The sequence below is a fragment of the Sphaerodactylus townsendi genome, linkage group LG12, assembly GCF_021028975.2.
Source record: "Sphaerodactylus townsendi isolate TG3544 linkage group LG12, MPM_Stown_v2.3, whole genome shotgun sequence".
Lineage (NCBI taxonomy): Eukaryota > Metazoa > Chordata > Lepidosauria > Squamata > Sphaerodactylidae > Sphaerodactylus > Sphaerodactylus townsendi.
The window spans coordinates 56,267,074-56,294,850 of record NC_059436.1 but is presented as its reverse complement, the minus strand read 5'-3'; the positions used below and the strand labels follow the sequence as shown (position 1 = coordinate 56,294,850).

At 47.2% G+C, this 27,777-nt stretch overlaps 2 protein-coding genes across 11 annotated transcripts in view; both read right to left on the bottom strand.

Annotated features, from left to right (window-relative positions):
• Nucleotides 1-1,791: 1,791 nt before the first annotated feature.
• Nucleotides 1,792-23,836, bottom strand: INPP5E (inositol polyphosphate-5-phosphatase E). Of its 8 annotated transcripts, none has more exons than XR_007245919.1 (12): nucleotides 23,222-23,836; nucleotides 19,462-20,287; nucleotides 15,907-16,030; nucleotides 13,309-13,406; nucleotides 12,592-12,716; nucleotides 11,962-12,081; nucleotides 11,001-11,108; nucleotides 9,727-9,888; nucleotides 7,127-7,242; nucleotides 6,092-6,228; nucleotides 2,587-2,770; nucleotides 1,792-2,250 (listed from the first exon to the last, which is right to left on the bottom strand). XR_007245919.1 is itself a non-coding variant. In XM_048512811.1 (11 exons), the coding sequence occupies exons 2-11, from the start codon at nucleotides 19,722-19,724 to the stop codon at nucleotides 2,638-2,640; spliced, it is 1,383 nt and encodes a 460-aa protein (XP_048368768.1). In that variant the 5' UTR covers nucleotides 19,725-20,287; nucleotides 23,222-23,836; the 3' UTR covers nucleotides 1,792-2,637. The 8 variants fall into 8 exon arrangements, 6 of the variants coding, with proteins under 6 accessions (XP_048368768.1, XP_048368764.1, XP_048368767.1 ...); XR_007245920.1 differs by lacking the exon at nucleotides 1,792-2,250 and adding an exon at nucleotides 5,675-5,804 and having other exon boundaries at nucleotides 2,675-2,770; XM_048512811.1 differs by having other exon boundaries at nucleotides 1,792-2,770; nucleotides 9,727-9,885.
• Nucleotides 23,837-26,159: 2,323 nt separating this feature from the next.
• SEC16A (SEC16 homolog A, endoplasmic reticulum export factor) overlaps nucleotides 26,160-27,777 on the bottom strand; it is a 49,861-nt gene continuing 48,243 nt past the window's right edge. For all 3 annotated transcript variants that reach the window (XM_048512222.1, XM_048512221.1, XM_048512223.1), the window contains one exon: nucleotides 26,160-27,660. In XM_048512222.1, coding sequence (XP_048368179.1) covers nucleotides 27,589-27,660 — 72 coding nt within the window. In that variant the 3' untranslated portion in view covers nucleotides 26,160-27,588. The remainder of the gene's footprint in view (nucleotides 27,661-27,777) is intronic.

Here is a 27,777-nt window from a genome sequence, read left to right as displayed (position 1 = left end):
TATACAAGTTTTATGTTGATGATTTCCCTCTGAGTGATCCAACCATCTAACCTCTGTCTTTTCTTTAATGGTTGGATGGCCTCACCTGAGAAATGTATAGCGCCTAATACCTTGAATTCACTTATATGTTGGACCCACATTTTGAGTCCCAGGTTAATTGATGGTCGGATTCACCTTTGATTATTGCCTCAAAAGTCAAAACTGAACTACCTCAAGTCGAACTTACTGATGCCATTGCCAGTTTCTATCACTAATATTGTAATGTCCAAAAAGGGGACACAATTGGTTTGATAATGAATGTCTCGAGGGTAATAAGAAAAGTCAGCACTGTAGAGGTGGGAAGGTCCTTCTAGTTAGCACCAGACAAGCTCAACAGACCTTGGTTTTCATTCCCAGCTCAGCCGGCCACTATGAAATGATCCCCAAAGTCCACAACCTGCTTCAATAGGAGGTCCAGTTCTCTTCACTGGTCTTGTCCAATCCAGCCATTCTATCAGGAGATTGAACAGCAAATGCTGAAACACAATTCTAACCCATTCTACCATTCACATATGTGTGATGACCCGGAGGGCATTTGCACATCACGTTTAACACAACACATGCTGAGCAAAAAGGAAGAACCAGAGTTTCTCTGGTCTGGGCCCAGCACTCTCAGTCACCAGGACTCAGCCTTCTCATCCAAAAGATTAAAAATCCCCCTCTGTTCATCAAATGCTTTTTGAATGGGGCTTCTCTCTTGCGCCTTCCACCTTTCCTGGGATCTTTCTAAAGTTCTAAGGGCATGAGCCCCACCTACACAACCTGTTTCTTGAGATAGTTTAAAAAAAAACCTAGTCCAATGGACCAAGGGTATTTCAGAATTCAGTGCCCTGTTGGTCTGAAAAGAACAATTGTGTTCCAGAATGACTGGGTAGTTCTGCACATAGACCCAACCTTTCTTCTATCTTAAATCCCAGGATGTGGTGTTCTCTCTCTTCCCCTTCTCTCTGGCCCTAGGAAGAGCGGCACAAGTTATAGAGGGCCTCAGAGTGTCTTCCCTCAGTACAATGCACACAGCAAAGTTCATGAAAACTGACTTTCTTTTTCATTACCTTTTCATCTGTTTGTGATAGGAAACAGGGCCTACCCAAGCTAGGCGGCTCATGGGTCTCCCTCACTAGCCCGCAAGCTACAGTGTTTAGTGGCTACCGTCTGTATATTCTATGAACGACATCAGTGCCTCTTGGAGGATATCTTGAGAGACAGAGCAGGAGTGCTTGGCTGTGGCTTTCCATCATGACTTCAGAGCTTGTAACTAAAAATACTGTTGTTAATGTCCAACTAGTCCATCTGTTGGTTTTTTTACTGTCATGCCCCTCCCTTCCCTTTTCCTGTGTCTGCCTCCTGTCTAGGGCTACAGCAGCTCAGCTGAGAGTAGCAATGGTCTGCTAATACTTACTAAGACATAAGGACAGTTAAGCCAATCTTCACCCCTGTGCCTTTGTGTGCCATCAAGTCACAGCTGACTTATGGCAACCTCATTTATTAGTGCACCACAAAACTAACACCAGGCTAGGTCATCATGTATAAATGCAAAATCAGTTGCAATATCATACATTTAGCATTCTGAAAACTGCAGTTGTTTTCTGAAAACCAGTTCCTGCTCTCAAGGAGGTAGTCAAATGAAATCGTGTCACGCTGTTTCCAAGAGTTCAACACATCAGCCACATAATGGCTGGGAAGCACACACAGGCCGGAAACGGTTGGAACTACATAGAGAAAAGTGGGCAAAGGAAAACTCACGACACTGTCTTTAAGATCTGGTTCTTTTATTTGTTAAAAGGAATTTTGGACACAAACATGATCCAGACCAGCAAGTAGCTGAACATGGGGAAAAAGGCAAAACTCAACATGAACATCTCTTGGACCCTGCCAGGCAAGCATCCCTTCAGCAGCACAAGCCAGCCAGGAAGAGGCAGCTTCCATAGGAGACAGGCAGAATCTTTCAGAGCTGCTAATGAAAACAAACTGTCCCAGGGAAGCCAACGTGGCCCACGACTCTTGGTCCCTGGCTGGTCCTCATCCAGGACCAAGGGAGGCACTTGAGGGGGTCTTTGGGAGCCTGGGGAGGGCTGAAGTGCAGCAGCTGGCTTCTCTGGGGTCTCCCTCCCCAGGGCTCTTCTCCAACGTACTTTTCCTTCAAAAAAGGTCCTCCAGATACTTAAGCTGGCATCCATTTCACTTTTTCTCCTGCTTGTGGGGCTTGTGTGGCTGCAAAAGCAGGAAAAGGGGAAGCTCAATAAATGTTTGCTGCCATTCCCAAAAGGCACCTGCTGAAAGTTCTGTGCTTCTGCCTCTGAATGCAAAGGCTGCCCACGGCCAGAGTGGTGGTCACAAAGGAGCCAAAATGGCCCACAACAGTGTCCCTCGTAGGGAACAGACAGGCCATCCTTTGACATCCCCCTGCTAGAACATCAAACCTATTCAAATGGGCAGATGCCCTCGACGCAAGGAAATGCTCTCATTTCCCACAATCACTGCAGCACAGTGCAAAGATGAGCTGGAAGACCCAGCTGCACAAGCCCCAAACAAGTTGCCAGCGCTCACTGGAGTTGGTGGCAGGACACCAGGACATCCTCTTCCAGTGGCATTTTGAGGTCAGGAAACAGAACAGACTGTGCTGCCTTTCTGGTCCTTTAGAGCCCGCTTCTCCTGAAGTTCTCTTGTGATCCGCCTCTTGATGCCAATCAAATACAGCTCTCGGTCAAACTGCCCTGCAGCAAGGGGAATGCTGTGAAATACAGAGATGCTGTTACATGATTGGGGACCCAGCCACAGCCACAGCCCAAAAAGAAACCCCAGTTGACTAGATGATCGAACACTGAGCAAACCTTCAAGAGGCTGTACTTTGGAAGGAGAGGGCTGCCTTTTGTTATCACAGCTACCAACTATGGGCAGAATGTGTATGACTCCTTTTAAAGCCCTCTGTAGCAGTGAAGTCTTTGTTAATCATGTAGAATATGAAGCAGTGCTGTTATGTGTCCTAAATCTAAAGCTTGTCAATTTCACTGAGGGTCAGACTACATGGGGCACTGGAAACACTTGTCTTCCTTCTGACCGTAAAAAATAACCACAGAGGGCACATGGAGTACTACTGGAAGGAGTCAAAGCTGGATCATGAACTGCTCTTGGCCTTTTTGCCAGTCTCCCCACTCCCACTGGAGGGGAAAGCAGGTTCGAACCCCCACACTGCCAAGAGTGGGTGACTGTTGCCCCCACTAGGCGGCAGCAGGACATTGTGGTTTACATGGTAGGCAGAGACTCACCCAGAGTCAGTGGCTCCTTCTGCTATCATGAACCAACTCCAAACAATTCCCTTCACCTGCCCCCTCTCCCCTTGGAACACTAAAGGGGCTGGGTGATGCCTCTCAGTCTGTTCCCCCAAGTCTGATGATTTGTGTGTATATGTGCATGGGGAGGCTTTCCTACAGATGGCACACCCTCACAATTGCTGGGGCCCAGAGGCGTTCCTCCCATTGGGCAAAGTGGGCAGTTGCCTAGGAACAAGAACTGCAGGTTCGTTTGCGGGATTTTTTGTATTTTCAATGTTTTTCCATTTTTGGCCTGCAGAAGGCACAGTGTTTAGGCTCACAGGGGTCTGCAACCTGCAGCTCCAGAGCCGCATGCGGCTCTTTCAGCCTTATACTGAAGAGCCTTATACTCTTTCAGCCTTATACTTATTCGCGTGGCCTGGAGGTTGGAGGGTAGCGTGGGCATGTCCCTCCAGCCCTCCAGAGCAACGCTGGAAGGAAAGGTGAGTGGAGGGGCCGAACTGAAGGCGGCTCGGTGTGAAGCTGCCTCTCCGGCTCGGTAGATCTTCGGGGCCGTGGAAAACGGGTCCAAATGGCTCTTTGGGTGGTAAAAGTTGCTGACCCCCGGGCTAGCAGCACCAAAATTTCAGGGATGTTTCAGGAGACTCTTCTGATGCTATCAGCCAGGTTTGGTGAGGTTTGAGGGTCGATAACTTTGGACCCCCTGAACCAAACTTTACCAAACCTGGGAGGTATCATCAGGAGAGTCTCTTACTGATACCACCAGGTTTTGTGAAGTTTGGTCCAGGGGGTGCCCCATCCTCCATTGTTTCCAATGGGAGCCAATAGATGGGGGCTACACATTAGAGGGTCAATAACTTTGGACCCTCTGAACCAAATTTCACCAACCTGGGTGGTATAATTAGGAGAGTCTCCTAAAGATACCCAGAAAGTTTAATGCTGCTAGCTTAACAATTGCACATCTGACAGCAGGCACCCCCCAATTTTCCTTTTAACCCCCCCCTTTGGCATGGATTTAAAGGGAGAATCTGAGGTCCCCAGTTTTAATATTGAAAGGGATGCTGTTTCAGGGTGGGGGAGAATCAACCCCAAAATAGCATCACTTTCAATGTTGTTTAAACTGGGAACCCCAGATTCTCCCTTTAGGTGGATTTAAAAGGAGAATCTGGGCTCCCTAGTTTAAACACAGTTGAAAATGATGCTGTTTGGGGTGGATTCCAGCATCACTTGTTTAAAGTCGGAATTGCACTAGCTTGTATTATGTGATGCACCTTGAATGTCACTGAGACAGACTATAAATAAAAATATCAGCATGACATTTGCTGCAACAAAACATAACAAAACCCCATGCTATACACTGAATATGTGGTTGAGAGTTTGGCCCAGAGTATCTGACGAAGGGAGCTTTGACCCTCAAAAGTTTATACTATCCCCCCTCCCCCAATCTTGTTGGTCTCTTGGACTTGCATCTAGCTGGCTCAGAGTGTATCACTTTACACAGATCCACTATGGAGAGATACTATTGCAGCTGTTTCTGACTATCCACAACTTAGCTATCTGCTTGCTCTGTCTCAAAAGATGCACCTCTCCAGGCAGTGGGCACCTGGGCATGGCAGTGCACCTAGGTATACAGAAGCCTACTTCTGCTTGTAACCCTCCTTTGCTATATGAGGGCAAGAAAGTTGTCTATTCTGGCCTTCCAAAGTTCTGAAATCACATTTGAGAACAGGTCATAACTCAACAGTGGAGCAACTGGCTAATTAGGAGGAGGTCCCAGGCTCCATTGCCAGCCTCTCCAGAACAGATCACAGGTGATATGAGATCTGTGGTCTTCAATGTAAACTCATCAGATGCATGAAGTGTTGACTAACAGAACTCCTTTTTAACTTAACAATACAGTGATTTAGGACAGCATAGCATTCATATTTTTCAATTCGTTTCCTTGCACTGTCCTGAACAAGAGACCATGATTTTGAATTACTGCCAGGTTCTGTGGATTACTTGTATTGATTTAAACTGAATGCAACATAGCATAAAACCTTTCCTTAACATGCCTGGTTTTAAAAATGATATCCCATATCTCCATGTTAACTATTACAACTTCCCTCAGCTTGTTCTGTGTCAAATAAAAAATCAATCTCCTCTTTTAAAAGGAAAAAAATCACGCCTTTGTCAAGTTACTTCATCCCTCAGTTACTAGCCAGAGGCTTGAGAGGGTTTTGTGCCCAAGTCAGGATTCTATCCCCAGATATCGTTTCCTGGGGGATCTCTGGTGGAGTGGGAAAGGCAGGAAGGTGTCACGTTCTGAGGGGGTGCCTGGCAACGACTGCCTCCCCTTCAGAACAGTCACACCCAGGATTTACCCTCTTCCAACTGAGAATCAGCAACACCAGGGCTGAAGCTGGATTTGTCTCAGCAACACTTGTCAGGAGAACGGCAGCTGGCTCATGATGCAGACGGGATGCCTCTCACCTGGGATGCTGACAGGTTCTCCTGAGGAACAAGAATTTATCTGCTGCTCTCCAGGAACTGATGAGCAAGACCTCCATAGTTTGCTACACTGTCCGTACAAGCAATGCACATACACAAGGATCAAGGCTGACTGAAATGACAGTCCATCTCCAACCCTTATTTGTCAAAACATTTATATCCCATCTTTCTTGACTCTTGACTCCTCTTATCTGAAATTCCATAAATTGTACAACAGACTCAGGTGGTGCACAACATACTCTAAGACCCCAGGCACGAGCTACCAGAGCATCCTTAAATCTAGTACTAACTTGTCCCTTCCAGGTCTCACTCTGACACAAAATAACCCATAAACAGGCCGATGGTCTGATGTTTTCATCCCAAGGCAGGAAGAATATTTCACAGCTTCAATGTCACCCTTATTACGGCATCGGAAGATCACTCGATCCTGAGAAGATAAAAGAGCAAAGAATGGGTGAGAAATTAAAGAAACCGTCAGCAACCACTGCGGAAGTCAACACAGGAGGAAGGCCCTGTCTCACCCCCGGGAGGAAAACATGCAAGGCTGGTTGACTCCTCCCATCCACATTGAGAAGGATTCCTTGAGGAGAAGCCATCCATCCACTCTCCTGAGCCTGCTCTCTGAGTCCAGGTAGGCAGGAGAGAGAAAGGCACATGCACTCTTGTTCTTAAGATCGTGTGTGTGTGTTTTAAAAAGGAGATACGTCGAGCTCCAAAATGGGCCACAGTGTGGGACAAAACCCTCTTAGCCAGCCAACAATGGCCCATCCACTGTGCAGAGGCATTAATGTGCATCTTGCCTCCCCAGATAAGGCTGTTGGCCTTTAGCAGGGTCAGCTGTACTGTAGGGGCCAGAACTGTCTGCAGCCCCACTGGCCAATTTGTCTGAGGCTGGCAGGAGGAGATCCTGAGTCTTCAGACAGGCTGCAGACTTCAAGCACTGTCATTTGGGGGCCAAGGCATGTGAGGAGGAGGAAACACTGGCTGTAAGCTCCAACACAAGTCCACTCAGCAATTTGAGTTGGCTCCCAAGGCCTAGACGAGAACCCCCTAATATTCACCCTTCTCTTAACACCCCTCCAGGGTTCCCACAGCGCCCTTACTCCCCAGATTGGATGCTGTTGATGAGCAGTCCCCTGGCCTTTTATGGATGGATGAAACAGAGAAGTTCGGGAAGTTCTCAGGAAGTTCTACCTCCTCAAAGTGGATGAGAAAGTCACCCCTCTCAGGATGTCCTCCTTCTCCACAAGCCAAAAGAAGTAGTCCAGCGTTCATTTCCCTCCATTCTGAAGCATGGGGTGGCTGTCTCACCCGCAGGGCCTCACCGTGTATGAAGGGGTCCTCTGCTTGGAGGTAGTGTCATAGGTGTCCTGGCCAACGTCAAATTTGTAGGAAGGACAAAAATGGATGGGAGCCTCTTGAAACCCCTTAAAAATAGACCCTGAGGGAGCAAATCACACAAACACAGAAGGGTTACATTTTTCTCCTTAAGAATTCTTCACAAATGCATGTGCTCAAGTGCCGATTATTCCTGGGCTCTAGAACAGGGGTAGGGAACCTGCAGCTCTCCAGATGTTCAGGAACTACAATTCCCATCAGCCCCTACCAGCATGGCCAATTGGCAGGTTCCCTAACCCTGCTCTAGAAAAACAAAAGAAGTAGGGAGGATGAGGAGAGCCATTCTCTTGCCATTCTCCTGCCTGCACCCCAAACATCCCAAGGGACGGGACTGATCCCTTTTCTAAGCAACTACTTTGATTCAGAAGCTTTGCAAGCCATGAACTGGGGGATCCATCTACAATCTGAAGGGGAAGCCTTGCAAAGAAAACGAACAGAAACTCTGCATGTGGAGTGAGCGGGAGGAATAACAGATCTCAGTGATGTTTGCCAATCTACTGATGAGAAGAAACCTTTAAGGAGAGTCCCTCCTTCATTCTCTTGTCACGAAAACAGGTTATTCTTATAGGGATAAAGGTTGCCCACTGCAATGGAGTTGGGTATAGAATGACTGAAAAGGAAACTACAGTCTTCTAGTTGGATTTTGTAATTTTCCAATCCTCTTCAACATAGGTGGAAGTGAAGCTGGTTTGAGTCTTTTGTGAGCATAAGAAAGGAAGGGTTGCTGAGCAAAGAAACCAGAGAGTGGGACTCAAGAGGGTGTACAATCCTCACCACTGGGTCACTCACCAAGTGATCTTTAACTCAAGCCCAGTTGCCATCAAGCCCAGATAAAGTTTACTGAATATAATCTAATATTCTTTGTAGGACAGAAACACTGGACTAAAAACCACACTGAAATCCAAATCTAAAATCTGGCTGGAGTCACTGGAATCAGAAGGAGAAGAGCCCCTGCTTTGAAGGCACAGAATCTGAGGAGTCCGGGGGAAGAGTGCTGAATAGCAGGTGGCACTGAAGGCCAATCAACTGGCATTTGCAAAGCTGGCAAGGAAGGAATTAGTAGCATTAGTGGTAAAGGGGGAAGAGACAACATTGGTGGAGAGTGGGCATACTTTTCTAGAACTGGAGGCCAAACCTCCAGTGGCGGCACTGGAGGCGGTAGAGCAGAGGTGTCCAACTCTGGTGTCCCAGATGTTCATGAATGTTCAGTTGGCCATGCTGGCAGGGGCTGATGGGAATCATAGTCCATGAATATTTGGGGTGCCAGAATTGGACACCCCTGCAGTAGAGTTTCCAGAGCAAGCAATGGTAGGCTGAGGCAGCCTCAGAACCATTGCCAAACACTCCAGTCCTGGGTCTGTAGGTGTCTGAACTAGGGTGGGATATCATTGACCCAGAGGCACAGAGGACAGTGATTCAAAAACTGTGGAGGCTATCAACCCCAGCTTCCACGTGGGAGGAAGTTTCTTCAGAGTGAGAGGAAGACCCCTCAGGAGAAGAGGAGCCCCACCTCGGAAGATACAGGGGAAGAACTCATCCACCATCTCCAACTGCAAGCTGGCATTCAAGATCCCATGGGACAGGCAGACCAGGAGCCTCCAGCCTGCCCACCCCCATCGCACAGAATCTCCCACAATTCCAGGGACAGAGGAGGGGGGGCAGAGCCAAAGGTTAGACAAGGCGAAGGAGTGCATGCATGGCAGCCTGAGGCCTCCTGCCTCCCAGTCTCACTCAGCGCAGCACCGCTCTCCAAACCTTGGCAGGATCAATTCTGGGGCTGTCAGTTACCTATGCAATCCTTCAACTGAGCCCAACATCTACTGGCTCAATATCTCCTACAAACATCAATGTGTGTTTCAGACAGGACAACTTGCTGCATCTTAGGCTTATTCTGCATGGGCCAAAAACAGCGGTGTGAAAACGGTGTAAACCCTTTTACAACATTTCAAACCATTTACCCCGTTTTTACACCGCTGTTTTTGGCCCATGTGGCATTCGCCTTAGAGAGATCCCTAAGCTCGAAGCTCCAGCACTGATTATCAGTTTTTGCTCTGCTTGTTCTTGACAGTCTGCTTGTACCTCTTGTGCCTCTCTCCCTACACTAGGTATGGAATGGGAAGTAAGCATTTGGCTAATTTGGAGAAACTTGCAAGAGGAAAACTGTAATAATTGCTAGGAGGGTAGGTATAACACCCCCCCCCCTTCAGCAGAGAACAGGAAAGGAAGAATGGTGTGGAATGGTGGAAGGGAATGGCTTTGGTTCTTCACACCAGTCTCCTTTCATTCCTAGGGAGTAATTCAGAATTGCTTCTGAGAAATGAGATCTGCCACAAATCTAATGGATGCCTAAGCCTTCACTGAAACAGTTAAACTCATCTCCAATGTAAAGATATAAAGCTACCCCAAAATTCAACACAGGTTCTGCATGGAAATGGTTATGGAAATGAGTCATACACTGGCTGTTAGGTGCAGAAGCTGCAATTGCTTTGGGGGAGAAAAATGGGAGCAGCAGAAAAACTGCCCTTACCATTATCCATTTCCTTCAGTAGCTGGTCATGCCGTAGCAACTCTGACATGTCTGTTTCCAGGCCTTGGCTGAGGATCTGCTCCACCACCTCCCGATCTTCATTCAGGCGGAAATTGAAGTCTCCGAACCAGAAGACATCATCGAAACGTGTCGTGACATCTGCTGCAAAGCCAAGCAAGGGCATGAGATGGAGCAGCAATGAGGGGAGAGTGCTTGGCACAAGCTGCACTTTGATAGAGAACCAGAAAACAGAGGGGCAGAATCCCAGAAAGTGAGGGAGTGGAGGGAGGCCAACAGGCTGCTGCACAAGGGCACCGTCAGGGCACAAGAGGCAAATGTTCTAATATGAAGTCCCCATCTTCAGTTATCAGTTATCATGATCAGTTATCTGATTCCCTTGTTTTGCAGCGCATGTAGCTGTATCTATCATTTCTGCAGAGTAAAGCTATTTATTTTTTAGGCCATTATGATTAATTTTTGCCAACATACCTTAGCCCCGTCAATAAATTGCATCTCAAGGTGGGTATTTTTTAGCTTGAACATATCTTACAAATATATTTCTACAACAATATTTATAAGCTGTCTATAGTAAGATGTTTGAAGACAAAAAAAGAGGACTGTAAATAATTACTGAAGGGCTTTATAACAACTTCCTGTTATATTTATATAGTTTATACTTTTGGCACTGTACTTACTTTATACATACACTTTTATTTTTTAGAGACCACTGATAAACATTTTCTTACTGTGTTATGATTTTTAATTTGCATGCTTTCTTATAGCCTGTGTACTTATCAAAGGACAATATTTCCACTAGGATTATATATGTTTTTATAACAGATTTTATGTGTTCCTAAACCTTTTGGGAAGTATTTTTGGTTGCATATATTACTAGATGGCCAGTCCCTTTTTTCCACCTAACCTAGCACAAGGAGTTGCTGTGAGAACAGAACAGAATAATTTCACCTAAGGTTCTCAGAACTCTACGGGGCAGCATGCCGTACATAAAAAAAACCCCACACATAGTTCCTGGTACTGGAACAGTGAATGGCAATATTTACTAGAATTTGACAAGGATGCCCAGCACTAGAAATATGCATATTGCCCACAATAATCCACGGCCCATCTATACCTGGCCTTGTCCACACCTTTTCTGCAGGAAGGTTTTACCATTGCACACCACAATGGGAACACTGACTTGCAAGGGACAGCTGCATTTACAGTGAAAATCCTTTCGATAAAAACAGTGTACATCTGATGGCCAAGTGACTCACATGGACTGGAGCGATAGGGGTTGGTATCTGGAATGGTTTTAGGCAGTGCAAGAGCCTGTATGGTCTTGTTGTAATCCAGCACCCTCTCATACACTTTGCCATCTCCAGCTGAAAAAGACGAGATCTGAGCATCAGGGAAACAAGGCTGGGGCCACAGATCCATGTCAGTTTCTACTTGCATTCTCCTGAAGTGATTTCTATGCAAAGAAGAGGAAATGGATGCCACTTCTGGGCCACAGCAGATATCACTTGGCCAAATTCAGACAGCCAAAGAGACAAAGGCTGATACTGAACATGGCACCTGGTAATACAATGTTTGGCTCAAAGCAACAAGGAAATCCCCAAATCACCAGTGAGCAATTTAAGGCAATTCTTTCCAGATCCAGGTTCTCAAAGAGCATGGGATATTTAAAAAGGAACATAATTTTCCAGCAATGGAAAAGTGGGAATGATATAAAGATTGATGAGAGGGATAAAAATGCTAAGTGAGGGTTAAGGAGATGCCCTTAGCACTGGCAAGTCCTATCCTGATCCTTCTGAAATGTCAGCAAGCGCTGCATACACACCTTGGAGCTCTGCTGAAAGGATTCAGACTTGATTGGGAGCAAGAGAAGAGCAGGGAAGTTGAAGTGCTAAGGATGCCAGATGCCATACTCTGCAGCTGCCCGGGAACAGCATCCATTGCAAGGAAGACAGCCCCCCCTCCACCCCCACCCCCCAAATAACACAGGACAGCCAATGAAACTCTCAGAGGAACATTTCTTGCCAACTGCCCTTTCCTGTAGAGGTGTGCACACTTCCCCTCCCAATCAATCCAGCACTCTCGCCTCTGGGAAAGAAGATATGCCCAATCTTAAAACCAAACAATAGCAGAGAATCTGATAAGGGTGTTCAAATCAGCAGCTCTGCTTCAAAACCTTCTTTCCTGCCTATGCTGGTGGGAAATTTGTGAGCTACTTACATGTGAAATGGGATGTGATGAAAAGGAAGGATGTGCCAAAGAAAGTGAAGCAGACTCCCAGGGCACCCTTGGTTTTGATCTGGGACACGATGCGAGTAGTCACTGTAGCACATTCCACTTCTGGAGAAAGACAAGGCCTGAGGTCAAAGGGCACTTCAAGTAGACCTGGTCAAGACAGCACTAGAACCAGCTCTTGGCCAATTGTTATTTCTAACCCTCTAACTTCCACCATAAACACGGGCCCTGCTGACTGTTGTGGGTTTGGCCAGTCCTTCTCATAAAAGTGGCAGTGTTGGCTCCCACAGAAGGAAAACAATCTTATTGAATAAAGCAACTGTATAAACTCTGGACAAATTAACTATTTAAATATTAAAATGATAACTAGCTCACAATCTGTCTAGTCTCCCAAGCCTTGGAAATACTTACAGCAACACATAAACAGTACACAAACCCTTGCTGTCTATTGTTTAAGCACCTAGTATTTAACAACACTACTATTTGCTTAGTTTAAATGACAAAATCAGACTGTACATGAAGTAACAAATAAATCACTCTGCTAATCTCCAAGTCCCCCAAAAGGCAATTTCAGTGAACTAGTTAAAAGTTGAACATCTAATGGGTGAAACACACCTGAACAGAACCAGATGAGATCCCTGCGCAAGAAGACCGACAGGTAAAGCACTCCATGGGCAGCTGCATGCAGCATAACGTAATGTGGGCCAAGAGTCTCCTGCAGGCGGATCTCCCATTCTCGCCTAGTGAAGAGAAGCCAAGCTAAGCCGTTCCTTATTACTTCTTAGTAAACCACAGACTTCACCAGATCCAAGGAAAACTCAAGGCTTACTAACATGATATAGCATAGCTGAAATAGGTTTCAAGGTCAGTGGTTCAATATGCCTGTTTACCCTGACTTGGCTCACACTAAAGTCTCTGCTGGAAGGGAATTCCAGCTGTTGGAAACAGAAGCAAGTCCAAAGCCTCTGATTACAAGCAAACAAATGTTAGGCTTTCCACCTCTGACTTGGGGAATCTTGAGATTAACAAAAAGGAAAATTGAATGATGTGCAAACAGCAGGGAGACACAGGCTTCAGGAGATTGCCTCAGAATAAGATCTATAGTAACAACATTATTTTAAATGTAAAATTGAATTAGGAAATCCTGCTTCCCACAATATTATTTTACCAGGTACGGAAAGTGTCTGCTAAAAATTTACCTGCCTCCTCACAAAGTCAGCCTATACAGAATGTGCAGGGTCTGCAAGGACACAGGCAGGCATGGCTACGAGCTAGAAAAGGGTGGGTGAAAAGAGCTCTCCAGTTTGGCAGATTCTGCCTTTCTTTCCATACCTATCGGGACAGCCTTCTTGGATCCCTATCACATACATGTCCTGGGCATAGTCAGGGTCTGCAGGCAGCAGCAAATCATCCAGCAGCTCAGGAAGCTCCTGCAAGAAAAACAAGACATTTCCAAACTTTAAGTGAGCATTCAGAGGAAGGGAGGCTACAATTACTGCAAGAGGGCCATTTGAAGCCCAGGATATGTGGAATTCCTCCATGTAGGATTTGAACGGTTCTCAGTTTTATGGCTGCCTAGAGATTAGCAGTTCTAATCTACTTGTGGGATTAAGAGACTGGCCTGTTCCCCCGTCCTACCCACAGACCTGCTACAAGGAAAAGGCAGGTTCCGTTACATGGGGAAGGTGACCTCAGGAAAACCACTGTGAGTTCCATCCATACCTTCCTAAGCATATTTCTGCTTCCTTCTCTCCCTTGCACCCCATATTGCACACTTGTTCCCTTAGCCTCACCCAGCAGTCTTGGCACATCCTCCCCACCAAAAGAGGGATCCTTTAACCAACGGGGGCTGCTTCGGCTCTTATACTCAGTCCCAGAGGCATAGCTAGGGGAGATGGAGCCCGGTGCAAAATTGGACTTTTGCTCCCCCCCGCATGTGCGTTTGTGTTTTTTGTATTTTTAGTGTTTTTTCAGTTTTTAGCCCGCAGGGGGCGTAGTTTTTAGGTTAGCAGTATCAAAATTTCAGGGTATCTTTAGGAGACTCTCCTGATGATACCTCCCAGGTTTGGTGAAGTTTGGTTCAGGGGGTTCAAAGTTATGGACCCTCAAAAGGTAGCCCCATCTACTATTAGCTCCCATTGGAAACAATGGGGGATGGGGCACCCTCTTTGGGGGTCCATAACTTTGGATCCCTTGAACCAAACTTTACCAAACTTGGCTGGTATCATCAGGAGTGTCACCGCTATCCTAAAAACTGCGACCCCTGCCAGCCGTCAAAGTAAAAACACTAAAAATATCAAAAATGCATTTTTGCTCTCCCCCCCACACGTGCCCAGTGCGACGTGCACACCCCCGCCCCGTGGTAGCTACGCCACTGCCCAATCCTGCTCTGAAATACGATTCCACATTTAGTTTGTATACTGCTATGCTGCACAGAAAGGATTTGCCCTTCTTCAAAACAGCTCTGTTGCTGAAATAAAAATGGAAGCAAAAAGGCCTTGGTGGGGAAAATGTATGGATCAGGCTTGTGGTCAAAAGATACACCAGAAACCAGAGCTGATCAGTTTTCCTTCAGCAACCAAACTGGAAACATCTGCACCACCCTGTTTGTCTTCTCCTGGGTTGCAGAGGTTTTCAGACATGATGTTTCCCAAGTACCGTATATACTCGTGTATAAGTCGAGTTTTTCAGTACATTTTTGTGCTGAAAAAGCCCCCCTCGACTTATATACGAGTCAGCATTTTAAAAAATATTTAGGGTTTTTATTTTGTCGGCCTCCAGGGGGCGCAGTTTTTAGGCTAGCGCAGGGGTAGGGAACCTGCGGCTCCCCAGATGTTCAGGAACTGCAATTCCCATCAGCCTCTGTCAGCATGGCCAATTGGCCATGCTGGTAGGGGCTGATGGGAATTGTAGTTCCTGAACATCTGGAGAGCCGCAGGTTCCCTACCCCTGGGCTAGCGGCACCAAAATTTCAGGATATCATAAGGTGATACTCCTGATGATACCAGCCAAGTTTGGTAAAGTTTGGTTCAAGGGGTCCAAAGTTATGGACTTCCAAAGGGGGTGCCCCTATCCCCCATTGTTTCCAATGGGAGCTAATAGTAGATGGGACTACATTTTGAGGGTCCATAACGTTGGACCCCTTGAACCAAACTTCACCAAACCTGGATGGTATCATCAGGATAATCTCTTGCTGATACCAGCAAGGTTTGGTGATGTTTGATTTAGGGGGTCCAAAGTTATCGACTCCCAAAGGGGGTGTCCCATCCCCATTGTTTCAAATGGGAGCTACATTTTGAAGGTCCATAACTTTGGTCCCCCTGAACCAAACTTCACCAAACCTGGGTGGTATCATCAGGAGGGTCTCCTAAAGATACTCTGAAAAGTTGGTACTGCTAACATAAACATTCCTCCCCTGACCAAAAATCCAGTTTTGAATGATTTTGACTCTTGTGTTTTAGCTTGGTTGCTAGTTGAGCTAAGGTTTTTTAAAGGACCTTATTTGTGAGACTCCTCTTCATTTTGCTGACTCCCTTTCCGCCACGAACAGGAAGCTAGGTTGCTGTTTTTCTTTGCGATAAATGTTCAAAAACGTTAACCTACTGTTGCTTGCTCAATTAATGTAATATTTGTTGGTATCTATTTTTGGTACTGGCATTTACCAGTTGCTTCTTGCCATTTCCCACCCTCGACTTATAGGCTTGAATATGTTTTTCCCAGTTTTTTGGTAGGAAACCAATTAGGTGCCTCGACTTCAGGTGTGGGTCGACTATTACCTAATGCTCATCTACGGTATATGTTTCTTTAACTCCAGCATTGTGACACGGTGCATTTTTATTTCCTCCCCCCCCCCCCCCCCCCCGTTTTGTAAAGCTACCCTGGACAAAGGGTCAGTAATCAAAAAAATCTCACCAGACTTTCTCCTCTCACCTTTTGGCCCTGCATATTCCATGTGGCCACAAAGATCCCAATACTCCGATGAGGGAAATATCGGTCCAACTCTTCTGCTCCCAGTAAAGCACCATTGGCCAGCAGGCTGCCTTCCAAGTAACTTCTATGAGCAGAGGACAATAAAATAAAACCAAAAATATAACCATTCATATTTTATTCCTCACAGGATTCACTGGCACAGAAAAAGAAACTATCTCCAAACTGGCATACACCCAAGAAAACTACCATTCTCCACTGATATCAGAATTTCCTCCCAGCTTCTAGCAGCAGATTACAGAACACCTTCTTACACATTTTCACTGTTAAGTAATATTAGAAATGGTCCACTCAGCTGTTTATTCTACAGTCACCAGAAGATGGAGAAACCCTTCCTCTACAGTCTATCCACAGCAACTAGTCACCACTATCTAGGCATGACCCAGGAAGCTGCATTTCTATGCCATCATGCATCGTCTATGGGTACCATTACTGACATTCAGCAGCAATTATTCAGCTTGTCAGGAGATACCATGTGTAAAGTCATATCAAGTCACAGCTGACTTAAGGCAACCCCAGCAAGGGGCTTTCAAAGCAACTGAGAAGCAGAGGTAGTCTGCCATGGTCTTCCTCTCCAGAACCTTCCTTGGGTGGTCCCCTTCCAAATACCAAGGTCTGAGGGGATCAGGCTATAGCATGTTGCCTTTCCTTCCCAAAGGTTAATTATGTCTACTCAAGTAGCAAGTTATGATCTTTTGAGAAATTCACAAAGTACTAACCAGTCAACTGGCAGGTCTGAAGCTTCCTTTTCTTGAGGCATGCAGCTTAGTTCCTTTTAGTTGTCTTGGCTGAGACCTCACAGTTATTTCTATGATTATTAGCCCATCTCCCCAGTTTGAGGGTCTAACCAGAGGAGAAAGGAGAAATTCCATGCCAGGAACCCCCAGTTTTTTAAAGTCTCTTAGTAGGTGAGTTTGGAGCCAACTCAGATTGGGACTATGGTGCAAGGTGGGGGGGGGGGGGTTAAGTTGCCACCACACTGGTGCCATTCTCCCAGTCTAAAACAACCCCGGGGGCTACTGTTTTCCCTACTGCTGGAAATCGACTTTTTTACAATGCTGGGAGCTCCTGATACAGAATTCTTAGAGTAGTATCATCTGATTAGACCCTGAATCTGGTGTCCATCACTAAGTAACCAGGTAGCCTTAGGTAAGTGTCAGGGCCTGCCCCACAGTCTTGCCGTTTCTCCTGAAAAAAGACGGCACCTTGCGGATCCTTCTTGGCATGCTTTGCTAACTGCTCTTTGCTTTTGCTCCTGCACCTCATCCTCTGACCTTGGAGACTGCTGTGTCCTGCAGCAGTTTCATTTTTAGTTGGAGGAGAAAGGGAGCTTAGCCTCATATTTACTGTTATGCTTACTGTATCCATCACACGTGCTTAATAAAATCAGATTTTGATAACCCACGAGTCTGTCTCAAGTGAGTGTCAAAACTCTAGTCAGAGAGAGCTGAAGCTGTGAGCATGGCAGAATGTGTTAGGACTTCTGAGTGGAAGGACCCAGTGTTGAGAGAATTACTCAGTGGGGTCAGAGGGCATGCAGCGAAAGTCAGAGCCTCAATAAACTTTTAGACCAAATGAAGCCAGAGAGTCTGAGATACCTATGAGAGAGAAGCTGTCAGAAAGCGTCAGAGTGTCATGATCAGCCTGTTTGATCTTGCCATGCTTCATATCCTGCCCAGGATCTGGACACCAGCTTCTGTTCAGACCATCCCCCTTTCCTTTTCTCAGGCTCGTTATCATCTCCTTAGCCACCTGTCAGTGCAGCTCTCTCAGTGGTGTGGAACTGTCAGGAGTGGCACCTGCCCACTCCTGACCTCAGACCAGGAGGCACACCTGGGCTAGGGGAAATTGGTTCAGCTGGGGCAAGGGTGCGAATGCTGACCTCCTATGCAACCACACCTATCATATGCTAATGGGTCTTTTGTTCTGTTTCAATGCACTTAGTAATGTACATAACTATGGCACCCCTGTTGTGGACTCCGGATGGGAGGAGGGAGGAATGGAGGCCACAGGCGCAGCCTGGCAAGAGATTGTCGCTGTGGTCTTGGGATATCCGCTTTCCAAAACAAAGTCTGCCACACCTCATTGTTCCCACGTTCTCTGTGGAGGAGGGAGGGGGGAGTTGGAGGAATTGGCAAGGGATACATATTACCGTAAAAGCCAGGATCTTTGGAGCTGGCTTTCTGAAGCTGAGTGCCTGTTGCCAACCCAATAAAGATTTCCGATTCCAAAATTTAGAGTCCACTTATTGAGACTTGGTCCAGGACCTAACAGAAATGTAGGCTGTTTTGACCCTGGTGGGGGAAGGCAGTTCCTCCTTCCAGCAGACCATGGGACTGCAGACGTGCCATCCCCGCTTGGGAACTGGTCAGTGGGGCAGGATGACAGGACGCTGGGGTGATATAGGGTATAATGGTGCTTGCAATATTGGCTATGCTTAGTTCTGGCAATAGAGTTCTATACGCTGATTTCCTAATGCTGTTTCATAACACAGAAATCAACTGAAATGAGAGTCTTGTTATTGAACATGCCGATGTGTAACACAGAGTGAATTTAAGTTGAATAAAGTCTTCAGAGTATTTGTTGCCTCAGTTTGATTTTATTTTGCAAATATATTGATTGAAACCTTGAAGTTACCTATCAGTTCTAAATAAAATCTTACTTTGTCTGAAGTAATATTGGAATCCCACCCTATTTTCCTGAGGGTCAACCCACGGCAGAACTGCGAACTGTGCCTAAAAAAAGATGGGCAGCCAGCACAGGTCTTTCAGCGCAAGGGTGACATGACCCAGCCCCCAAAGTCACCGGGCAGACATATTTTGGACCACCTGAAGCTTCCACCCGTTCTCAAAGGCAACCCAATATGCAATAATCTAGCGTGGGGTGTGGGTGGGGTTGTGGATGGGTCCAAGTTATGCTTCCTGATGAATGGCCAGAGCTGGCACACTATCTGGAACTGATCACTTCTAAATACTATCTCAGGAGAAGATTCAGAACTTCCTTTAGTTTTGATTCTGTATTGCCTCACATGAGGTCAAAAAAAGCAAGCCTTCAACTTTAGCAGACTAGTGAAAAAGGACTGAGACTTCACTTTAACATCTAAAGGTTCACTTTAACATTAATGGAAGGCTGGACTCTAGTTCACAATGCAACAGATTTATTTGAAAATGGACATTATCTATAATGCACTACAATATTTTATCAGGATAATGTTCTTTTTTGCATTGTTGAAACAACTGAGAAAGTTCTCAGACTTTTCATGCTATACATCTAGAATGGATTAAATGCCTTTTAAGACACTCTTTATCACCCAGAAAGAGAAAATACATCACAGGAGTGGGGTTTTTTTTAGTGCTCCCCCAAATTTCCCAACTTTCTATCAGAAAAATGAAAAGGGGCGGGGGGAGGAAAATCCTTGACAAAAAGTTTTGTTCCCCTGAATTCTCCCAGACTTTCCTCAGGGCCTTCACACCTTCAACCATGGCTACAAAAACATACCTGCTACGCACATCTCTGACACGGAGGGGTGTCAGAAAGCTGAAGGTGGACTTCATGGAGGCTGTGGAGCAGTTGTGGCAGACCATCCCTCGACTGTGCAGCTTGGTGTCGCTCCAGCTGCTGCCTGCCCTTTTGCACAAGTGGGAAGAAAAAGGCCTGTAATCTGCGCAATCCAGGTCAATCCTATTAGCTGTCCTAAGAGCAGGGAAGGAGCCATCAAGTTCCACGGAGGGAGGAGGAAGGGTGGGTGTTACCTGGGGCATGACAGGCTTTGCCTGTGACCTCTCAGATGAAGGTTTAGGCTGGACTTGCCTTACCTTGGCTCAGAAGGAGTTTCAGAGGCGATGCACAAACTGTGCAGCAGAGTCTCCTGGTTCTGACTGCTGCAGGAGGCTTGTCTGAGCCCTCCAGGAGGACTCTCCTGCAAGGATCGGGTGGAGGAGCCCATCTCAGCAACATCAGTCAAGCTGTCTTGGCTCATTCTGAAGAGCCGCCTCCTCTGCCAGACCAGTTCATCAAGAGAGGAGGTTCGCTCAAGCCTTGGTTTCCGAGGAGGCTTCGGAGTAAACGACAGGTGAAACTTCATACTGGCTTGGAATCCTTCTGGTGGGAATCTCAGGGTATCATTGAGAAAGGAGGATTCAGTGCCTTGCTGGTCCTCAGAAGGAAGAACCCCACTGTCTCCAGCTTCCTTTCTTGCAGTGTGACTGGTTCTCTTTTGGGGTGGGTTTTGCAGCATCCTGCCCTCAGCACTTGCAGTAAGGGGATGCATTGTTCACCGGCAGAATCCATTGGGTGAGGGGGGAGGTTCATGTCAGGGTATCAGCTAGAAGGAAATCAGAGAATCATTCTCCCTAAGTTTAAGGCAGACTTGAACATGTTTTTCAAAAGAACAGAAGACGGTCTTATAAAAGAATGCTAATCTGCACTGTAAAATACATCACTGAAATCTATCTACATATTCTAAAAAGCAACTCAACCACTTCATTTTAAAATCACAATGCATTCCAGTTGAGGCTCTAAAAATATTGCATGTATTAGCCATGTTCATTCCCAATTACAGATGGAAAACTGAGATTTAATTCCAAGTAGTGATCCTGGAATCAGGATACAGCAAGTTCAAAAAGACAAACTTCTAGGTAAGTGTGCTGATGGGAAACTACACTTGCAAAATATAGAACTAGCACTGGCCTCTTAAAACATTTAAGCAACCAAACTGGGTGCAGGGGTATTTCTTTCTTTTTTGCAAAAGATGAAAAGCAAGATGCGTTCATGGACACGTTTACAAAATGTGGGGGAAATTACATATGATCATGAGGACAGTAGGCTGGACTTCCAGAGGTGGGCCTTTAACCCCACCAGGAAGTGCTGCCACCTGCCCTGCCCCCCTTCCTCTCTATGAATTCCCTTCCTCCAGGTCAGTGTTTCCCAACCTTTTCGAGGTCAGGGTACCCTTGACCTCACTCTTCATATCTCACGGTACCCCTGCCGCCACCCTCCACCTTCCCCTCCCATTGCCCCTGCTTGCCACACCTCCCAGGGTGAAGGGTAGCACTGGGGGGGGTGGGGGGGGGTGGCTGCTGACCTTGTGGCAGGCCTTGCCCCATGGGCCAGCTCCATGTCCTTGCTGGCGCCGGTGGGAGACACCACAAAAATGGAGGGGGGGCGGTAGTGTTGCCGTGGTGCCCCTGGGACATGCTCATGGCACCCCAGGGTACCACGGTACCCTGGTTGAGAATGGCTGCTCCAGATCTTTGAAAACCAGAACGTGAAATAAACACTCATTAACATCTGCATAAATTATCCCAGAGTGGGGTTACCACATCACGGGTTGTTAACTCGAGGGATTATCCCCAGCATCACCGTCCAGGTTGGGGACATTTTAATGCAAGGCTGGCTGTACTCCCTCTCAGTCTACTGGAAAGCACTGCTCGCTACAATGAGATCCACTCAGCAAGCAAGCCTGTCCACACCAAGACAAACCTGTGCCTCCAGCTACGTATCTGAGTGAGCTTTGGCTTGGGGCAAGCAAGTCACCCAAATGCTTCCTCAGAATACACACATGACCGTGAGGATGCAAGTTCCTCGACATGGAATGAACTGGAGCCAGGGTATCTTCGGAAGGCAAGGGAGCGGGAAATGGAGACAGGCTCTTACCACATCTGGCCCCTACTCTCCTAAATTTTGTATGCCCAGAGAAAACATTTTTATTTGCCTGGGCTTTTGTCACTGGATGACCTTTGCTGACTTTATGACCAGTGAAGCTGTTTTATTGTATTCTTGATTCCCTGATGAATTATGCTCTCTGTATTCTTAAGCTGCCATTTTATCCTATTTTATCAATTGAGAACCCATCTGGTGTAGTTGTAAAAGTGTGGGACAAGGATCTGGGAAACCCAGGTTCGAATCCTCACCCTGCCATGAAAACTTATTAGGTGACCTGGGACCAGTCACACACTCGCAGCCCAGACCCTGAGAAGTATTTGGACAGGAAGAAGAGTTTGGATTTATACCCCCTTTTATCTCCTGTAATGAAACTCAAGGTGGCTTGCAAGCTCCTTTCCCTTCCTCTCCCCACAACAGACACCTTGTGAGGTAGGTGGGGCTGAGAGAGATCTGAAGAACTGTGACTTGCCCAAGATCACCCAGCAGGAATGTAGGAGTGCAGAAACACATCTGGTTCACTAGATAAGCCTCTGCCACTCAGGTGGAATCAAACCTGGTTCTCCAGATTAGAATCCACCTGCTCTTAACCACTACACCAGGCTGGGTCTCAAGGTCATGATGCAGAGACAGGCAATGTCAAACCACCTCAGAATGTCTCTTGCCTTGAAAATCCTACAGGGTTGCCATAAGTCAATTAATGTTTTCTAATAATAATTTAATGTTTACATTGCAAACTGCTTTGGCCATATTTTACTGGCTGCTCTCCAACTGCTCTGGCATTGACACGGTGGGTGTGCGATAGTAGTTGCCCCTTGCTATGGACTATGTACCCAGCATTCAAATGCAAACACGGGGTTTAGTTGTTGTAAAACAGAAATGCACCCTTCTGCTTCACAACAACTGAAACCCGTGTTTGCATTTGAATACTGGGCACATAGTGGATAGCAACTACTCATCTCACGCTGCTGCTGGGTGTGGCCACCTTAACAAGGATCTTCATAGTTCCTCTAAGGAACCATGCAGATCCATAGTTACCAGCACACAAATTAACTCAGCCAGGTACAAACCACCTTCTCCAGAACGGGTGCTGAGCGCTATGTGAGGGTGGCGCTCCATTCTCAAGCTCCTCCACCCCGCCTTAAGAAGGCGGCGACAGGGACGAGGAGGCCTTCTTCCCCAGCCGCCGTTGGAAGGTCCACTGATGCCAAGTTCAAAGCCAGCTGGTGGCGCCTGAAGGGACTTTCTGAGCTCCGCATTCAAAACGTTTCCAGCGGGGGGTGGGGTGGGGTGGGGTGGGGGGTCCCGGTTAGCGGCAGGGAGCGATCCCCCCCCCGCCCCGCCGCCGCCTCCAGGCTACTGATTGACTCCTGAATGCCCAACACGTGTCGATCATCCGGCGTGCGTGTCCTTCTGCCCCTGTGCTCAGCCCGCCCGCCCGCCCGGCCCGGCCCCCCATTGCCGCTGGGCCGGCTCGGCGCCTCCCACTCCCTGGCCGGCCGGGCTACGGACCCGCGCGGCCCAGCTGCTCCAGCCAGCCCGGGATGGCGGCCAGGACAGGAGAGGCCTGCTGCGCTCCCCGGGCGGGCGGGCGGACCTGCCTGAGGCGACGGGTCTGGCGGCGCCCTCCGCTCCTGTGTTCCGGCAGACACGCAAAGCGGCGTGTGAGCGCGTGACGGCGACGGGCCTGGCGGCTTCTCTGGCCGGGGCCTATTCAGCGGCGCCTTACAGGTCGGGCAGGCAGGACTGCCGCGGCGCGGCCCCGTCCTTCCCGCCTCCTCCGCTGAAGCCGCCCTCAGGAGAGCGGGCGAAGGAGGAGGCCTGCCTGGGCGCCTCCCTCCACAAGGCCTCTCTGCAGCGGGGGCGCGGAGGGAGGAGGCGCCCCTTTCTAACCTCCCCCTTGGGCGTCCTCAACCTGCCTCTCCCGCCCCCGCAGCCCAAGGAGGGGCCCGGCCGGCCTTTGCGGCCCTCCTCTTCCCTGCCTGGCGCCCGCTGGGAAGGCCGCCGCCGCCGCCGCCTTTCGGGGGCCCCCTTCGCCAGGAAGCTTCTTCCACGCCGCCTCCTGAGAGACCTGCTTGCCGCGGAGAGAGCAGAATCACGGAGCCCCCGCAGGGGCGCGCGCGCGCCACGGCCCTGCCATGGAAGGGCCGCCCGCGTCTGCCGGCCGGCCAGCGCAGCCCTCCGCGACCCCCTGCATCGCCCCTCCCTGGCCCGGCCCGGCCCATTCCCGGCTCCTAGGCCAGCTTCTGCACCCCACCCTTGATAGCTGTTGGCCGACCCCCGCCCCGCCCCGCCCCGCCCTTCTGCCCCGTTCGCCCCTCGCTTGCTCCTGGGCCCTCCAGCAGTCTTGTCCATCAGATGACTCTCATCACGCCTCTGAGTTCATTAGAAGTCCACCTCCCCGACGTCTAGCATGCACGTTTGGTTGTGAACTCCCCTGGCTCCCCACAACAAAAGTTGTGGGACGTAGTGCAGTGGTTCTCAACCTTCCTAATGCCGTTGACAGGCACAGGGCAAGGCCCCGTCCTCAGAGCTAAGGCTCTGGCCGGTTCCTAAAACCACCATCCCAAAAGCTTCTTCAGTGTTCAGAGATTTATTGTTTCAGTTCTGCGCAGAAGAGGGAACTCTCCTCTGTTAGCAACAGGGAGGAGGTTCAAAGGGGCTGTTGCTTGCGTAACATAATTTATACCCTCTTACAAACATCCCTCCTTGTCTTCTTGCTCATTGGTTTGAGTCAAGTAAACGTACAGACCTGGTCATCTTATCCCACCTCTTACCACACCTTTTCATCCCATATTTTTAATGTAACTTGAGTCTAAAACACCTCATGTATAAGGTTTCTAGAACAACTACTGGTTTCTATGAACATCTTGCTAACTCCTTATCTCTGTTGAAGGGGCCCTATTTCTTTCAACTCAAGGCCAGTGTCAGGCTGCTCTGAGTTTCATTTCTCAGTGCCCTTTAAATTACCTTTCTGCATTCTTTTGTGTTTACCAGACTTTCAGTAACCTCAGTAGTACAGGCCCCATCAGCTTCATTAGCAAAGATGAGTTTATGTAACGTGCTCCACCCTTTGTGCAGGCTACTATATGGCTTAAAACACTATACACTTATATATGTGTACATATCACCCTTTAATACAGTTCCTCATGTTGTGGTGACCCCCAAGCCTAACATTTATCCATTTTACAGATGGAGAACACTGATGCAGAGTCTTAGGCGACCCGTGAAAGGGTTGTTTGACCCCCAGAGGGGTCACGACCCACAGGTTGAGAACCGCTGACATAATAGATGGATATGGCCAGGTTATCAGGATGAAATAATAGTAGCTAAGACAACACAATTTATTCTCTTTTCAAAAGTGATTATGTATACTCTACACTTATGTATATGGTTGTGTATACAACACATACATTCATACAGGTTCCACTGGTATACTGAGGGTTGACTGTTCAGGCCAGGTTTATCCTGTGCCATCCACCCTCTGCTGCCTCCTCAAAGTACAGGGGAATGTGGCACCCACCCTCTGAAGGGGAGAGGGATCAGTTTAAATGGCATGCTTTCTGATGTCGGAAAGCTCTGAGGCATTTTAAGACTCCAGGTGACAGCTCCATTGAGATTGTGGTAGTAGTTTGGAGTGAGAAGATCCTGGAAGCCATCGATGTGGTTACCTCACCCCAAACAACCTCTCTTGCCCTTTAGGCAGAATCTGCACCTTGCTTTATTGGGGAGCTGGATTGGGAGATGTCCAGGACACACTGGTCAAAAAATCCAATTGAATCTGACAACATGCTGTAAAGCTCACTGAAGGATGTATGAGTGATGCCAGCAAACACATTCTGTTTTTTTGCTACCATTGCTTTAATTAATTTGCACCCAGATCAAGTCGCCTAAAGTGTTTTGGCTCTTGCTGACTCCAAAATCTGAAAGTTGCAACACTCCTGCCAGGGGTTTTGCTCAGAAGTCCTTTCCGTACAGCGATCTGGATGCTGGCTGTAATACAGTAAGACATTACAACTGCACTGTAATTTTGCTCTCGTTACCAGGATACTGCCAGTATTCATTGCAGTATCTTGAAGACTACTACATGTAGTCTAGATCCTTGTCCATCTTAATGGCTAGAATACTGTCAGATCACATCCATGTTGATGGTTGCCTTATCATCCAGTCTCTAGTTTGCCCTTTGTAGGTAAGCTGAGAGAGAGCACCTGCAGAACTTCCTGGATAATGCACTGGCTCTAGAGCCTTTCAACCTGGTTTCAGGCTTCTGATGTGCAGATTGTGCCATCTTATTGAGATATTTGGAGGCAGAAGTTGGAATTAAGATGGGGTGGGGGTTACATCCACTACTCCAGCTCCACATTTAACAGTTAAGATCAGACAATGCAATAAGATGCATGAGCGGACATGATAAATCTTAGCACCCATCTTCCTTCACCTCGCCCTTCACATTTCTTTGAGCCCCTCCTAGATCCTGACCACCTGGTGGAGCTGCTTCTGTGCCGAGTTAGCAACTCCAATAATCACAAGTCAAGTAAAATGTGAAAAGTGCTCCAGAGCGCAAAATATTTTATTTAAGAATGTACATTGTCAAATCTAACATTTAGGAAAGACAGTGGCTCTTTGCTCCAAATAAGTTTTTAGACTGAAAGATATTTGGCTGTCTACACGGACAGTAAAGACAAAAATCAGAAAAAAGAAAAAGGAGGGGAAATGTGCATTTGAGAAGGGCTTGGTGGCAAAGTGCTGCCACACTGGCAGGACCAGCGGGTTGTTACTAATTCCTTTTGAACACAGTCCCTTCATAACGTACTTAAGGCTTTCTAGATCCCAAATAAATGGTACTGACGCACAAAGGGTCACAATAAATAAACCCTAATTAACATTCTATCCTTCAGCATTATTAATATTTGAGAGAAGTGGTTTCCAAAGCAAACCTTAGTCTCATGTTGGGCTGCAAAAGTTCTTTTGATGCAGATGTGAAGGTTTGGGGAATTTCCCATCTAAAACTGAAAAAACTTCCAAGACCATCACCTGAGAGGCTCACTGAATCTAAAGCCACTTAAAGGTGTACCTGTTAGCTAATTAAGATCTCAGTCTTTGTGATAACGGAAGAGAAGAGAAGATAACTGAAACAGAAGGGTAGAAAACCAGACTCCTATGCTACAATTCAAAACAGAAAACTCTCCAACCGTTAATGCTTCCTGCTGAGTTTTCTGAAGTTTTAACAGGAGAAGGAGCCATATTGCACTTCAAGAAGACTCATCCAAAAGGACAGCAATGCCTACTGACAAAGAGCTGCTGTTTCAGACTAGACAGTTGGCTTAACAAGATGCCAAAACACAGACACATGTGAGGAAAATCTACTTCCAATTAACTCTTCGATTACAAATCACAGTTTTGTAGTTTCCATTCATTTTATGTCTCTGTTTATTTGGATGAGCTACAATTCCCTCCAAGGGGAAAAGGGGAGAAAATGGGGTCAATATGTGAAGGGAAAAAAATCAGCCAAATATCTTAATGCTTCAGGTAAGTAATAAACTCAGATGGTGGTTTATCTGCATAAAAATTGTGCCCCAGTCCCTGTAAGGCCACAAACTGCACTGTTAAAAGGGGGTGTATGTTTTTCCTACACATTGGGAAAAACTTTCCAAAATTACTTAAGGAACCGCTGAAGAGCAGTCTCCAAATTCCAGTCATGTGACCTGAAGGGAGGGAACATCCCTGCACCTTCCATTCTTGTAAGAAACAGAGTGCAGTCCTTACATTCCTGTTGGTTTGTCCCTCTCTAGTCGCCAAGAGCATTTTAATTGGCTTCAGGACAACACGTACATTTGGTAATCTATCTAAGTATCAGCCCATACAAACTGATCATCCTCTCACTACTGAGAATGAATTCTGTGTGCCATGGGATCTTGAGTCATGGTTCAAACGTCCAGGCATGAAGTAGTCATTTGCCGCACACTATTTTAAAACGGGGTATTTTCTTTGTCCTGTTCTGCCGCCCAGTCTTGAGCTTCCCGAAAGTGCAGCAGTCTGAAAGGGCAAACACTCTGGTTAAATTCAAACATCTCGGCTGAATCTAATTTTTACCAATACAAGAAGGAAAAGACAAATACTTCCCCTTGAATACAGACATAAGCATCATGTTCT

Excerpts from the sequence above, each read along its gene's own strand:
- INPP5E (XM_048512807.1), bottom strand. The coding sequence starts at position 19,724 with ATGCCCCAGGTAACACCCACCCTTCCTCCTCCCTCCGTGGAACTTGAT. Across the intron at positions 12,717-13,308 it reads CAAGAAGGCTGTCCCGATAG|GCGAGAATGGGAGATCCGCC; the intron begins GTATGGAAAGAA and ends TCTCTTCACTAG. Across the intron at positions 6,229-7,126 it reads AGAGGACCCCTTCATACACG|GATCGAGTGATCTTCCGATG; the intron begins GTGAGGCCCTGC and ends TTATCTTCTCAG.